General features: G+C 44.1%; 1 protein-coding gene across 1 annotated transcript in view; it reads left to right on the top strand.

The window, feature by feature from the left end:
- The window catches only part of FBN2 (fibrillin 2), a 969744-nt gene that overhangs the window by 794982 nt on the left and 159968 nt on the right, over positions 1–14794 (top strand). Inside the window, exon 35 of the mRNA XM_085632710.1 lies at positions 12578–12700. Coding sequence (XP_085488836.1) covers positions 12578–12700 — 123 coding nt within the window. The remainder of the gene's footprint in view (positions 1–12577; positions 12701–14794) is intronic.

Here is a 14794-nt window from a genome sequence, read left to right as displayed (position 1 = left end):
GTTCTTTTTTTATGGTGCCAACTCAAAATTTGTTTTAGCAAAAAATGCAAATTGTGTGAATCAATTCTGCATAGGGGCGGAATTTTGAGTTTCCCAGGGTGAGGAAGAGGTTAGTCCTGCATATTGAAGTGCGCTCCCAGAAATCCCTAATCTCATGGGTATTCAGAATCAATTTGTATGTAATGATTTTCCACCCTGAAACGCATACAAATTGACTCCTGTCAGAGGCAGTAATAGGTGCCATGCAAGAATTGTAGGAGAACGTGGTTCTCCACATGGAAACATATTTCCCCTGTGGAGAGAAGAGGTTAATTGTTCAAAGGTGCATTTACACATCAGCTAATAATGCAGAGTTCTCCACTCATTGGATTTCCACATTAGGACATTTTGTACTTTGCTGCAACTTGAAAATGTATTACTCTCCCAGATATCTAGGAGTGCTATTTGTGAATTCTTAAAATGTTGGAAATGTATTCAGAATGTAGAAGTAACCCTATGTGAGTATTGTCAGAACCTAGGGGATTGCTTATACAATCTAGTTAGGTCAACCCTGGGCCTGCCCACAATTTAAATTATGTCTGTGCAATTGGCCTAATTTTGGGAATTCGGCTTGTTTAACCAACAAATTACACCATTATGGCACATTACATAATTGTACTACTATTCACAGCAAATTTGTTGCGCAGGAGCACAAGATCAATGCAAAGTTTCAGAGCACGAGTGGCTGTTCTTCACTGCAATTATGTTTTTCACACTATTTGTTTTACCACAAACTGCATCCTCACATCAAAAATTGATGCAAGATGCCATTTTACTCTAAAATATTGCACTAAATGATGGGTTTGCTTTTCATGCAACTATTAATAATTTTATTGAAATTTGCCGTAATTATGCAAAAGCAAATTACTTAAATTTTGCACACCCATAGTAAAAACACAGTCCTGAGTGAGTCACTCCTCATCCCCTGGTAGCTGTGGCACAAGAAGCAATCCCCTGAGAAGTGAGTGTAAAGTTCAAGCAGTACCATAGTTTTAAAGTAAAGAGCACAATACAATAGATTCCCCAAACCAATTTTGAAAAATATAGAAAAAGTTAATGAATGAAAAATACCAATATCATTAAAACAGTATAAGGGGACATTTTTAATGTTTTAAAGCAAAATGCACCTTGAAAAATATAGCATCCTTGAAAGAAAATGTTCGTTGTTGACCAGGATATATGTGCGACTTCATGCTGACCACGATAGAACAGATGTCAGATACGCAATGCAGATTTTCTGTATCAATGTTTTTGCCATCAGACTTAGTGTTTGAAATTATAGTCAAAATCTTCCAACAGAGCAAAGTTCAAGACTATGGCATTAAGACTATGGCACTAATGCATCATTTTTCAAATTTTATTTTATTTTATTTTGCTTGTACAACAAGAACAGTAATAGCAAAGATGGAGCATTCCCTCTAATATGTGTACAGTCACCTGACCCGCCCGACCCCAGTGTATGCAACATCAGCCCTTCCATCTATGTGGCTTACAACATTTCATGATTAGATACCAACTGTGGGTGGTCATGAACTGGTATTCCATCCCAACTTGGCCTCGGTTCAGTGCCAGAGCCCTTTCAAATCCTTCTTTGTTTTCAGTTTTATTCCTGAAATGGTCATAACTCTACCACTCTGTGGACCAACAGTCCCATATTTTCCCAAATCTCTTGGGCCACCCCCTACCCTCGCAAACCAATATTCCCTTAGCTAGACATATACTCATTCCCTCATTCAGTCCTTTACCCGTGGGCATTTGGTACTTCCCCATCTCCCCACAATTTCTCTTTTTGCTAGTAGGAAGCCCAGGTTAATAAGGAATTTCGGGTACAAGGTTGCCTCTGAGTCCCTCCATATTCCCCATATCACCAGGGGAGCCTGTGCCTCTATCCCTGAACCCACTGCAGTTTCCGAAAGTCAAATCCGTATCCCAGTCCAATATGTTTGAAGAGCTGGGCAATCCCATGGTGTGTGTATGCAGGAGTCCTTTTGGCCGCAAAAGATACATCATTATTGAGCTCCTTCCTAGAAATTAGTTTTGGCACTAGAAGCTCTGAGTCAGACAGAGCTGGATTTTGTTACCACCAAGTTTGCTTTATCAGTCAGATGTATTTGGTGCCTCACCCCGGTTAAAGGGGTCACTTTTGTGAAAGCCAGAATTCTCCAGTAGGGCAAGGTTGGAAGTTGTAGCCAGGCTGGATGTCTTTAGCACAAGGTATGACTGAGCCTGTTTTCAGCACTGTAAAACTGACCTAGTGGGACAAACCTGGATTTCTTGCCCACCTAGAATCTAACCTTCCTACATAAGATTCAGTGCTTTGTCCTAGTCATCTGGAGGAGAAAAAAGTTACCAAGTCACACTTTTCTCCAACTGCTGGGAAAGTTTCTACTAATCAGACCAGCGGTCCCGAGATCCTTGGGATAGGCTTGCAGGCAGCAACGTCTCTCTCCAGCCAGATCATCTGCAGGATCCACTGCTTTGTGGTCAGCAGGGCCTTCATTGGAGTTCTGCTTTTTGTATCTCTGAAGCTGGCAAACAATAGAGCAGTTCTAGTACTTGGGTTCCAGCAAGGGTCAGGAGTCCTGGACTCATTGACTAAGTTATATTCTTCAAGAAGGGCCCTCATGGCAGGTCCAGGAATGTTCTGTAGAGGTGGTGGTGGAGGTACCAGATTTATTCTGTGCATTAGCTAAAGAATGGAGAGATTCTGCCACCCACTCCTAATTAATTTCCTGCATTCCCTCACCTTCATTTGTAGCACATTATCGTTAACTTATTGTAAAATTGCATAGGCTTTTCTTCAGCTCCTTTTCCACTCACTCCATTAGTTAGATGAGCTCTCCACCCAGTGTCCTGTCCAATCCTCCTCAATGACTGGAGCCAGGCTGCCTGTAAGGATCCTGGGAAGAAGCCCTCCCTGGCATCCCCAAATCAAAAGAGGTAGTCTCGCAGATATCTGATCCCTGCTAAGTGGTCAGTAGTTAACACCATTCTATCCTACATGGTCACTAAGGCAGTCCATTGTCTTCAGAGCCAGGGTTGTTAACTGTCTTAGTCAAGGATGTGTATTCTACTATGGGGGTGTGATGAGTGGCACACTTGTTTTTAAACCAGATCTGGCTCAGACAGCTGGAAGTACATTTTTCTAAAGTTATTCTCCACTCATTTTGCTAGAAAAAAAAATCCGATTTCACCAATATATCAGATTTAATTACGAAATAACTCTGAATAGCTTTGAAACATTTTCCAGGCAGAAATATAGAATTGAATATTTTAATTACACCTAGCTCTGTCTTATATAGCTGAACCTACAGGGTCTGTCCGTGCCATGGTCTACGTGCAACAGGAGCTACAGTTCTTCTCCCTTAAAAAAATCTGCCATACTGGACCCCCAGTCATCTGCAATTGGGCGACATTGCAGACCTCTTCTTTCCTTGTCCCTTAGTGCAGATTCCTCCGCTAATGCCCAGTGCTTGACCTCCCTCTTCTACCACAGTAAGGAGGTCCTCCGGGGGACCGCCAATGCATGTCAAGGGCCCGTCTGTTCAGAACAAGCGCCAAACTGAATAATCTAGCTCCGATGCCTATTGTTTTCAAAGTGGGAGATAGTCCTAAAAGACATACTTTCATCAGCCCAAGGTCCGTCCGGTTTGGTTTGCGCTCCCAAGTCAGCTGTCACCTCCCAACAGTATTGTGCGATCCCTGGGCAACACCCAAGTATAAGTTCAGTGTGTGGTTTGTTGCATCTGGGGCACTTTTTGCCAGTAGTGCCTGTATCAAGTTGTGCCGGTGTGGGGTTAGGTATGTCATTTGGAGAAAGTTGAACTGGGTGTAACAGAATCTGGTATTGTGTAGTATGCAATGTGAACATGCTGCAGCACTGTGGACCATTTCTTATTGTATAAGTCTCAGCTCATTGCAGTTTCCCATCACAGTCGAAGTGGCGTTAAGTCTGTCTGGGTCTGAAGTAGAGCCAGTTTATAGAGCCAGAAAACTAACCTGCCTCTGTTCCTAAAGGTGAGAACACTTTGTAATATCTCATGCTTCGACGGCTTGGCCTGGCCCCACTGGCACAATGCATGTATTGCCCTGGCAACTGCTGCATATGTTAGAAATTGTGAGGTGGACAGACTGGTATCTGCCATGAGTCCGTCTAGCCGTCTCAGTCAGCCCTCATCAAAGCAGTCGTCTACTGTAAGTAAAGCAGCAGCTGTCCAGGCGCTTTGCCTTTGGGCTGTGAGGTTGGTCTCTTGGGACATTGGGAGGCCTACCAGTGATAACACCTAGGAATATGGCTGGGACTGACCCTCAAGCCTGGTGTATTTACCCCAGCAGCACAAGGTTATACGGAGTAGTTTAGGGAGTGGGCCCGATGTGGGACACTCCATCAAAAAGAGGGATATAAAAGTCCCCACCCTTGGTGGGGTACAGTAACATGGGTTGTGGTCTGAGAATCTGTAGGCTAAGTACTCTATCTAGGAACTCGTCCCCACCACAGCTGGAGAGACTACCATCTTGTCCAGTCTCACATGCAAATCATGCACTGGAGAGTAAAGCAAGTACTCCCATGTCTGGTCGTACCTATGTCTTCAGAGATCTAGGGGGTGCCAGTTCTCCATCCATTTGTGGAAGCATCTGACCATCCTCCTGGTCGGGGAGTCAAGTAGAGGAGGGGTGGACTGGTCAAGCGAAACATTTGCTATGCAGTTACATTCTCCACCTAACATTCTGACCACAGATGTGGAGGTGCTCAACAGAAGTGCTAAGGACTCCAGTAACAAAGTCTGGTTAATATTTGGGGCATATACACTACCTAGCTCAAAGGGCCTCTCATCTAAGGTCTCCTGAATGAACACATATCTGCCTTCTTTGTCTGTATGCTGTGACGTGCAGCTAAACAGAGCCCTGGCCCTGATCTAAATGAGTGTGCCCCTGGCAAAGGAGAATTAATTGGTCGTGAAGACCTGTCCGCCCCATCCTTGGTGTAGGTTAGTGGGTTCAGACCCAGCTAAGTGAGTTTCTCACGGTAGGGCTAAGTGGACATCTCTCATTTTCAGATAAGAGTAGAGCTGATGGTGTTTGCGAACGGAGTGCATACCTCTAACGTTCCCCTTGAGGAAGATATAGTTAGGTACCAGGGATCCCATAATGGGGCATGTGCAGTTGGTGGGACTCTTCCAGTCAGACCTGCACACCCAGGCCCACATCCAATGCTGCCTGAGAGTTGACATCTGATCGTGATTTACATGTGTAAGTGACCCTCTAAAGTCTGTTGATCTGAACATTGTATTCCTTCTAAACATGGGCAAACAATCACTAACTCCAGCCACCTACGGCACACTGACAACAGTCAAGTGCCTAAATCCCATCAAACCAGTTATCTGCATACAACAGTGCACCAACAGCAAAGATGCTCTGAGGAGCCTCGGTGAGGAGGGGCCAATCTCCGTGCACCCCCATATGCATAGGACGCCTGCTGCTCGGCATCCCAGTTTTTAGTTCAACATGCGGCACCCCACACATATGTGATAGAGGACAGAGAACTAGTTAGGGAGGTCCATGGACTGTCCCATCTCCTCAGAGCCTCAGCCGGCAGTGACAAAGGGTGACAGCAAGAAGTGGATCATACTTGGGGTCAGGTGCAGGCCCTAGGTGGGCCCCTCCAAGGCTGTGTCCAAGTCAGTGCCAACATGGGATGAATCCAAGAGGCAATCCCTTGATGATGTGCGGACCAGACAACTGATATGGCTCCTGGCCTCCAGAGCAGCCTCTCTCTCAAGATCCATGTGCCTCCTGGTCGGGCACCACCCCCCAACGAACATAGTCTTCTGCGTCACTTATGTCTCTGCGGTCGGGGTGGTTGACAAGGTCCAGACCATTACAATGATTCTCAATCCATCCCCACACATTGCTAGTGTGTGAAAGAAGTGTGAACTGTCATCTACCATGGCCTTGAGGCAGGCAGGAAACAGCAGCATATCCAAAATGAGGCTCTCTTGTGTTGGACTGCCAGTGCGTAGTCCGGAAAGATGACGATCATGTTATTGTCAGCCGACAAGGGGCCAGTCGATCAGGCCGGGCGCAATAGGGTGCCTCTGTCCCTGTATTTGATCAGTCTGGCTACCACAGGGCATGGCTGTGCTTCCTGTGGTGGGGATCTCGCTGGTACGCACTGTGCCCTATTGAGAATTGGGAGAGACCCTGAAGGGTCACCTCGGTGTGGAGATATGTTTCGAGATAGTTCACCATGTCATTGCCCTCTACCCCTTTTGGGAAGCCCACCACTTGGATATTACTGTGTCTGTAGTGACCTTCTGCGTCTTGTGCTCCATGATCAAGCAGCCTGACTTTTTCGGTAAGGGACGTGACCTGTCTTTGTAGTTCATCTACAATTGGATTCATAGTGTGGAGGGCAGTTTCATTGGACTTTACTTAGTCAGCAAGTTTGCAGTGGTCTTTATGCAAGCTGATCATTTCTATTGCCACCCAGTCTATTTTGGCCTGAACGGTCTCCCTAATGGCATTAATGGCATCTAGAATGCGATCCAGATTGTTTGGAGCCATTTTCAGCCCACAGGCCCCTTCTCGTCTACTTGTGTCTCCTCCATGTAAGGTAGGCGTCGTGTCTAGGCCTGATTGGGTGCTCACCCCCGGGTCCCTGATCGATCTGGTGTGGCACATACTGCAACAGTTCAAAGCCCAGGAGCAGGAGTGCACCAGGGTGTGTGTGGTTCCAGTTGTGGTATTTTCAGGGACCAATGAGCACCTTGGACCTTCACAGGTGGGGAAGGATCTATGATCCAGTTCTCTCCGGCCCAATCATCTCAGTGCGGTTCCTAGGTCAAGTAGGCTGAGGCAGTCACTGAACATCATGCAGCTGTAGGTGTAGTTCCCGAGTCTCATGGGTCAACGGGTCTTTTAGGCAGAGCCGGGATGGTGAGTTCGATTGCGAGTGCCATTGACCTCAGCTGTCGACCGGGGTCTCTCAGCAGGACCACCATCTTGTCCTCGAGGTGAAGATCTGCGGCCTCTGTTCCTCTTGCTGCGCTCTGGCTCCCTGGAACAGCAAACTCCGCCTCCAAGTCAACGCTCCCCCTAAAATGGCAGAGCGGTCTTTAATAGCTGTGGATAGGCACTTATCACTGCAGGGTTTCTGGTGGATGGGGCAAAGGCAGGCGAAGGGCTCTAATATGCATATGTTCCTCTGCTCAATGAGGTCACCACGCATACTGGCTCACTTACACACCAAATGGCAGTGCCTACTGCACACCGGTTATACAGACGATGACTGAAAAGATATAATTGAGGACCTGGACAGGGGGTTCGGAAATCGAGAATGAAACTTACCCTCTTCAAGACGATACAGGACAAGTACTGGACCCCAAAAAATCTGCACTTGGCAGACTTATTACAATACGCTGACTGCTAACGATGTCATCACTCACATTGCGACACGACTGATCTGCCAACTGTGACCAGCCCTGCCAGACACCAGTTGTCTACATCACTCACCATTGTGAAAACTGTATCCTCAGTCATTGGCACTGCCCCAAGACACCGACCTATGGCTGGAGAAAATGAACAAAACTGCAACCTATGAGCGACTTATCTACAGACTTCAAGACAGAACAGAGGCCTTCACACAAGTCTCAATGCCTTTCCTGGATAATCCTAAGCCTGTGGACTGACAGAAGGAGAGACCCAGCGCTCAGCGGTGTGCAGACCCCTCCTTCTTCCCACCATACTTAAATTACTTTTCTTCATGCTTTCTTTTGCCCTCTGCACTGATATATAAGATCGCAGCCTTTCTCTACTCTTCTGACCGTAGTGCTGCCGTTTACCGTTTATGTGACTGCTGTTGATCGATGTTGATGCAAAAGAATTGCATCAAAACAAAATGTGACTCGAGCATTAGGTTGACTTCGTTTAACTATAAAAATGAGTTTTTGAAGTATTTTTCTTGCAAGTGCCAATCTGAAGTAAGCTTTATTAAGTGTAATAAAGTAACCCAGTGTTTTCTACGGCACAGCCAGCCTTGCTATTCAGAAAAATGGTTTTTGCGACCTTTTTCTGTGAAGGATATGTAAAAACATTAAATTCATATTTCCTGCTTTTAAATACTATGCACTCTGCCTTAGAGCTGGTAAGCACTACTTTAAGGTGGGCTTACTCCTATTGAAAAGTAAGGCTTAGGCCTGACAAAAGATTTCACAGGTCCAAATAGCAGTTTTAAAACTGATCAGCCAGGCTGCTGTGGCAGGTCTAGAGGCATGCTCTACCTTGTCACTTTTGTGGTGGCATAGTAGCTATTTCAGTCCACTAGTGCCGTTTAAATTACATGCCCTGGGCACACGAGGTACCATGTACTAGCAACTTATAGGTAAGTTAAATGTGCCAATCAGGGATTTCAACCAATTCAAACACATGCACTGGGGCCTGGTTAGCAACCTCTCAGTGCACACACTCCACAAACAATTAGCATAATTCCCCCAAAAATGAAGGGGATCATGCAAAAAGAGGCACGTACCCATTTACAATTGTGCATATATTATAAATAATACTTATCCCATAGCCACCAGGCACTCATGTATTAAAGGTAGTGTTTTATTCCCTTATAGTAACAGCATTTATTTTCCCTTTTATATTGTAATGATCACAAAAAAGTCATAGCTGTCAGGAAGTGAGAATGGGTATGAACAGTGACATATAGAAGGTAAACACAGAAAGCTTAAATCATGGTATTTTTGGTGTCTCATCTTTTTGAAAGTAGATTGGGTTTTTGACAATTTTATTTGTATGAGAACTTGAAGAGAAATTGTTCCTTTGGGAACCGTACAGAGCTCTTAACAGCCAGGGCATTAACAATAGGCTGCTCGGGCATATCAATAAGTCTCAGGCGTTCTATATTTCATTCTCAAATACTTGTTAAGACGATGGTTATAAAAAAAATTGACATGAATTGGTAGCGATATCACAATAAAAAGTGGTATAGAACTGTGCATGACGTGCTCAGCACATATGGAGGACAGAGTTGACCAAAGGCTATACGTACTCTTCAAGACTCTAAGTACAGGGACCATTATGAATAACCATCTTAGTAATTGACCACTCACCAAAACTCATCTAATGACTATCATATGGAGAGGGTTAGCTGTCCATGGATACTAATACACATTGGCCCTCACCTGAGCCATAAATACTCTATTGTAGAAAAGGCATTTGCTAGAAACCCTCAGGAGACATGCACCTTATAACCTATTCTACAGTAGAGGCCTAACCCTGCCTTTTCTCCTCTGCAACATTGCTGAAGAGGTAATAACTTTATACCAAATACAGTTCTTTTACTAACAACTTTATTTTGATTTTACTTTTTACTGTTATTCCAAATACAAATTTTATAAAGTAAAATCCCTCTCCTTATTGGCAATGTGTGTCCTGTAGTTTGTTTCTCCAGATGCTTTCAATCTTCCCTTAGGATAACATTTTGCAGGCCGAGCATGCATTTAGTAAAAACAGGGCACAACCCTTTGCTATGGCGCCATTCTTATTCGCCAAGCACAATTAAATGTGGTCTCTTCTTTAAACTCTTTTAGCCCTTACTGAATACACAAACGTTGAGTTGATGTAAGGCATCCAGTACATCAAACATCTTAAACGGTCTGTGCAACTTTCATGACTGGATAGCAATATGAATGAGTCTTACAACTGATGATTTATTTTTATTATGTAAAACTTTAAGTAGCATCATTTAACAACAACAACATAAATTGGTTTAACTTCATTCATTGCTACTAGAAGTCAAAGTGAATGGGGTCTGTAAGGAACAACATGTCTATACTTCTTTAATTAACAGGAAATATGTGCATTTGTTTAATCTGTAAATGTAAAGGCTGCTTGGAAGCCTGCATTGGCTTCAATTATGGAGTCACTTGAAGCTTCATGATAAAAACAATGTATTTTTCTTGTGCGATAAAATAAGGGTGTTACTAGCTGAGTTCTGGAGTGTGTGCTTTTTAATGGATAACTATAAAACATGTTTTCCACTCGCTGCAATCTGATTGGATAGTACCTATACTTTGAAAGGACGTAGACTTGACTTTTTTTTAACTTCATTGGAGGAGTCAATCTTAAACTTTGTGCAATGCAAGTTTAAAATGCTGCAAATATTCACAGTTATTTTTATGACGTGTTGACTTTATAGCACTAGAAATATACAAATCACAGTTCCACACTGCCGCTACTAGACTTCAATTCTGTGGCTCAGTGCCTAAAATCTGGAACGCCATCCCGGTCCATATCAGGACTACCCCCTCCTTCTTAAAATTCAAAAGGTAGCTCAAAGACCTCTTCCTCAATCCTTCCCTCCCTAACCGATAGCTGCCGCCGAAGCGTACAAGCTTGCACACTCCAGCACACTGATACTCGGACATTAAGACTTCTACCTCCTCCACCTCCCTGACCTCTGCTTCTATCTCCCCTTCCCTGAAGGAGGTTCGGCTCAAGGCAACGTGCACACTACCAGGATACTATACGACTTCCTTGCTTTAATGTTGTACAGCACCCTGAGACTCCCAAATCGCCATGAGCCAATTATGTATACTACTGCTATATTGTGTGATCTACTCATTACCATTGTTGTAAAGCGCTCCGATACCTTTGGGTCTAGCCAGCGCTATAAATAAACTACTTAATAAATAAATAAATACACACACAGACATCTGAAGTGATCGCATTAACCAACAGAGGTATCACAGCTTAAAATAGTGCACTTCCCATTGATTACTTTACCTTGCATTTGTTTTTCATTTAAGTGTGTGCATTATTGTATACGCAAATACCAACAAAATATTTACAGAATACTTCATTTTAGCCACAGCGTTGACTCCACCCCTTACTGACCTAACCCCTACTGCACTCAAAATCCAAGGGCCTTATTTACAACAAAATGATGCAGTGCGGCACCGCAAGCCATTTTGCTGTGCCGATCTGCATCATTTGAAAAGCACAGGGATGCTTTATATTTATTACAGTATGATGCATTCCTGGGATTTTCCCTGCACTGGCGCACAATTGGCTGTCATGCACTAATGCAGGCATCCTTGCACCATGGTGCAAGGGTGCCTGCATTGCGAGGACAGTGGCGACTCCTCCGCAATGGCAGAGTAGCGTCGCCCCACTGCCTGGCTCGGAGACAGCAAATGTAAAATAAAACGATGTTCTTGCATATTTTTATATTTTTTTATATTTGCCTGCTCGTAGCCAGCGGTGTTGGGTGGGCTGGGGCCGAGGAATGGGAGGGGGAGGAGAAGTGCTAGTGCACTCCACTCCCTAAGTGCTCATGTGTGTTTGGCCGGCTGTCTCAGGCCAACCAAAACATACATGTTTTCTCCAGCCCAGCTGCATTGAGCAGCTGGGCTGGAGAAACCCCACAGACTCCCTGGTCTGAGCAGGGCGTCTTTCCTGCCTGCTCAGACCAATCCCCACCCTGCTCTGCAGCGCCAGGATTGGACAGGGAGTCTGTCCCAGGGGCTTCTGGGACCAGGCAGGAAGAGGAGAGGCAGAGTAACGAGACGTGACGATGGAGGCGGCCGGCAGCAAACAGTATGTGTTTTTTTAAAATAATGTATTCCTCCCCAGCCCCCCTGCCTCCCATGTGACCCCACCCACCCCTCCATTCTCTGTTTATGGTGGCCGTGGGTGAGCAGGGAAGATTGTTTTTGTGCAGGAAGGGACACCTTCCTGTACAAAAAACAATAATTGATGGTGTTTTCCTCTTTCTATCCGTGCAGCACAATGCAGCACACAAAGAAAGGGGTAAAAACTAGGCAACATAAAAGTAGTTATCCTTGTTGTGCCTCATTACACCTTCCCTGGGGAGGCATAGGATTCTGACTCATTCCCAGGTTTACGAAATGTTGTAAATCTCTGAATGCAGCAAAAGCCATGGGTGTTGCATGGGAACACCCACAGCAACACCAATTGCATGCCCATATTTGCAATATATACTAGAGGTGTTTTTTTTTCATATTATAGGGAGCGTATTGTATTCTTCGAAAATAGATATTATTATATTTTAGGATGCAAGTGCAGCCTATTTTGATGATATATAGGGATGAATATTGTGGAAGGATTATCTTTTGTATAGGATGTCTACATGGATCTCCCATTTTTGTTATACTTGCAAAAGGAGTATTAGCAGTAAACGGACACAATAATCTTCTGTTCCAGTGTATATTTTCAGTAAAGCAACCTCTTAAATTCTGATCTAAGGTGAAAACTTGGTTTGTGGATTAAACACTTTGGGTTGAGAATCCCGATTTCGTGAATCAGGATTTGACATATAATTCCCCATACCTTTTGCTCAGCTAAGGGACACTCAGATGCACAAAATATTTTATGAATATTACCCTTGGTACATAGCCTTAATGCAAGTAAATTCACCCATGTTTGTGTCTGTTTTAAATATTTATACACTGCAAAAATGTTGGACTGTATAGGAATTGAGCTGAAGCTATTTTTATTTAATGTGATTTTTCAGATATTGATGAGTGCTCCTTCCAAAACATTTGTGTATTTGGTACATGCAAGAATTTGCCAGGCATGTTTCGTTGTATCTGTGATGATGGCTATGAACTGGATCGAACTGGAGGAAACTGTACAGGTATGCCTTTGGTGGTTATAGCTCATGCTCAGTTTGTTTGGTCTTTGTCAACTTAATGCTTATTTAGATTTTTTTTCCAGAATTCTTACTAGTTCATGGCTATTCACCATAACTTTTTTACCTGTTTACTACATGTCTAAACAACGTTTAGATCATAATACTTCAGTGATGTCACATTTGTGGTCTAAGTGTAAAAACAATGATTGTATGATTGGCTCAGACTAACTCAACCAAGGCACGATTAAGAGTAGCCCAAGAAATGGACTAGTATTTTCGCACTAGCAGAGTTAACAATACCGGGGGCATCAGTACCTCTGGGGACAGAGAAAACCCAGGCCATTACAAGTTGGAACCTGAGTGTCCACTAACAAAGGAGGAACTATTAAGGGATTTGGTAATTTCATGTATGATTCCCCGAGTAATTGCTCATTTTGCCACAGGCTTTCAATTGAAAAGTTACTGTGCAAATATTATAATTCATCAAAGGGGATGCAAATCCGGGCAAAATGCATAGTGAATATGAATATACTTACCAGCGCCAAATATTTTTTGTTCTCGAAATTTGCCTGAAAGTAAAGCAAAGCTGTGCTTTACGCCGCTTTGCATTACTTTGCATCAAAGGGGTGTTCCATGGCAGTACCACCTATGGGTTTTTGAGCAAAGTCCTAACTATAAACAATAGTACACAGGGTTTTGCACCAAAATATAACTCCTTTTTGAGATTGCTGTTAACTTTAAGAAATGCTTTTATTTCCTCACATATTTCTGGCTTTGCATGTGTGTGTGCAAGTTTCAAAGGGTGACAAGTTCTAAAATTGTCTAGGCAAAGTATTTTTTACTTGAAGTCACCCTTGCAGTACAAAATCTATCCTAAATTCACTCAGACACCTATACACTTAAGTACCTAGTTGTATGTTTGGCACTAGGCAGCCAGATTGTGTGTCAGCACTAGGGAGAGTGCAAAACAGTGCAATGTCCTAGTTGATATAGCTCTTTCCTGTCTCCCGCTCACGCAACACAGTGCACATGATTGCATGAGTTTTTTTGTAAAAATACCCAGTCGTGCCTCTTCTCCTTTACTACACACACCCCAAACCCCCAATATAGGGTAAATGGCACTGAATTGGACTGGCAGACTGCAACATTTCCCTACTTGGGGATCCACATATATCACACACTGGAAAAACTACTGGAGGGGAACCTAGTTTGTGCAGTCTCTGCGATACGTGCACAGCTGTCCTTCTGGCAGTACCTGCCACTATCAGTGGCAGGGCATGTGGCCCTGACTAAAATGGTGGTTCTGCTGCTCTATTACTTTGCCACCTTTCCCATTTTCATACACCATCCTTTTTTCTGCTCCCTGGAATGCGACCTCATTTGGCATAACACACGTTGTAGGATAGTCCTGCTCAAACAGACCTTTGACGCACCTCTATAGACAGCGACTGGCAGGTCATGCTGTCAAACCCTTCTTTGGTCTCTCATAATGCATGCTTCAAATTGATCCAATGTTATATCCTACATTGCACTTTCATGACCCCTAGTAAGGTCAACCGAAATTTTGACACTGCCTACCCTGCTGTATGACTTTAGCTGTAGGTATAGTTCATATGCTCTGGTTATGCCCTTCCCTGGCTGAATATGTGCATGCTGTCACTACACATTTATCCCACTGCACTGGATCTGTGCTCACCTATACTTGGTAGGCCTGTCTCTTAGGGCTCTATCGACTCAGCAAAAAGATCAGAGCGATATTATGATTTGCTGACCTGGCCCTCCTCCTAGTGAAGTGATTGCTTACACGGAAATGGAAGGCGGCGACTCCCCTGCCCAGCTTCTGCATGGGTTCTTTCTATGCTGTCATGGGCACAAGCCGAGAGCTCATTACTGCACAGGGAGGAGGTAAGGGGTCTCTGCAAATACCCCATCTTGGAGACATGGGACGTCCCTTATGAGAAATTCCGGGAGGGGACTTCTATTACAACGCCCATCTCTTAATTATCAATGCAGACCATGGTCCTTCCCCCCTCCTTCTTTCATATTCCACCCTGCTTCCTCCCCCCACTCTCTCTGCTGTCTTCTTCTGGGTTTCAT

The sequence above is a fragment of the Triturus cristatus genome, chromosome 2_1 (assembly GCF_964204655.1).
Source record: "Triturus cristatus chromosome 2_1, aTriCri1.1, whole genome shotgun sequence".
Lineage (NCBI taxonomy): Eukaryota > Metazoa > Chordata > Amphibia > Caudata > Salamandridae > Triturus > Triturus cristatus.
The sequence above is the reverse complement of the archived record's forward strand: the minus strand, read 5'-3'. Positions and strand labels throughout refer to the sequence as shown.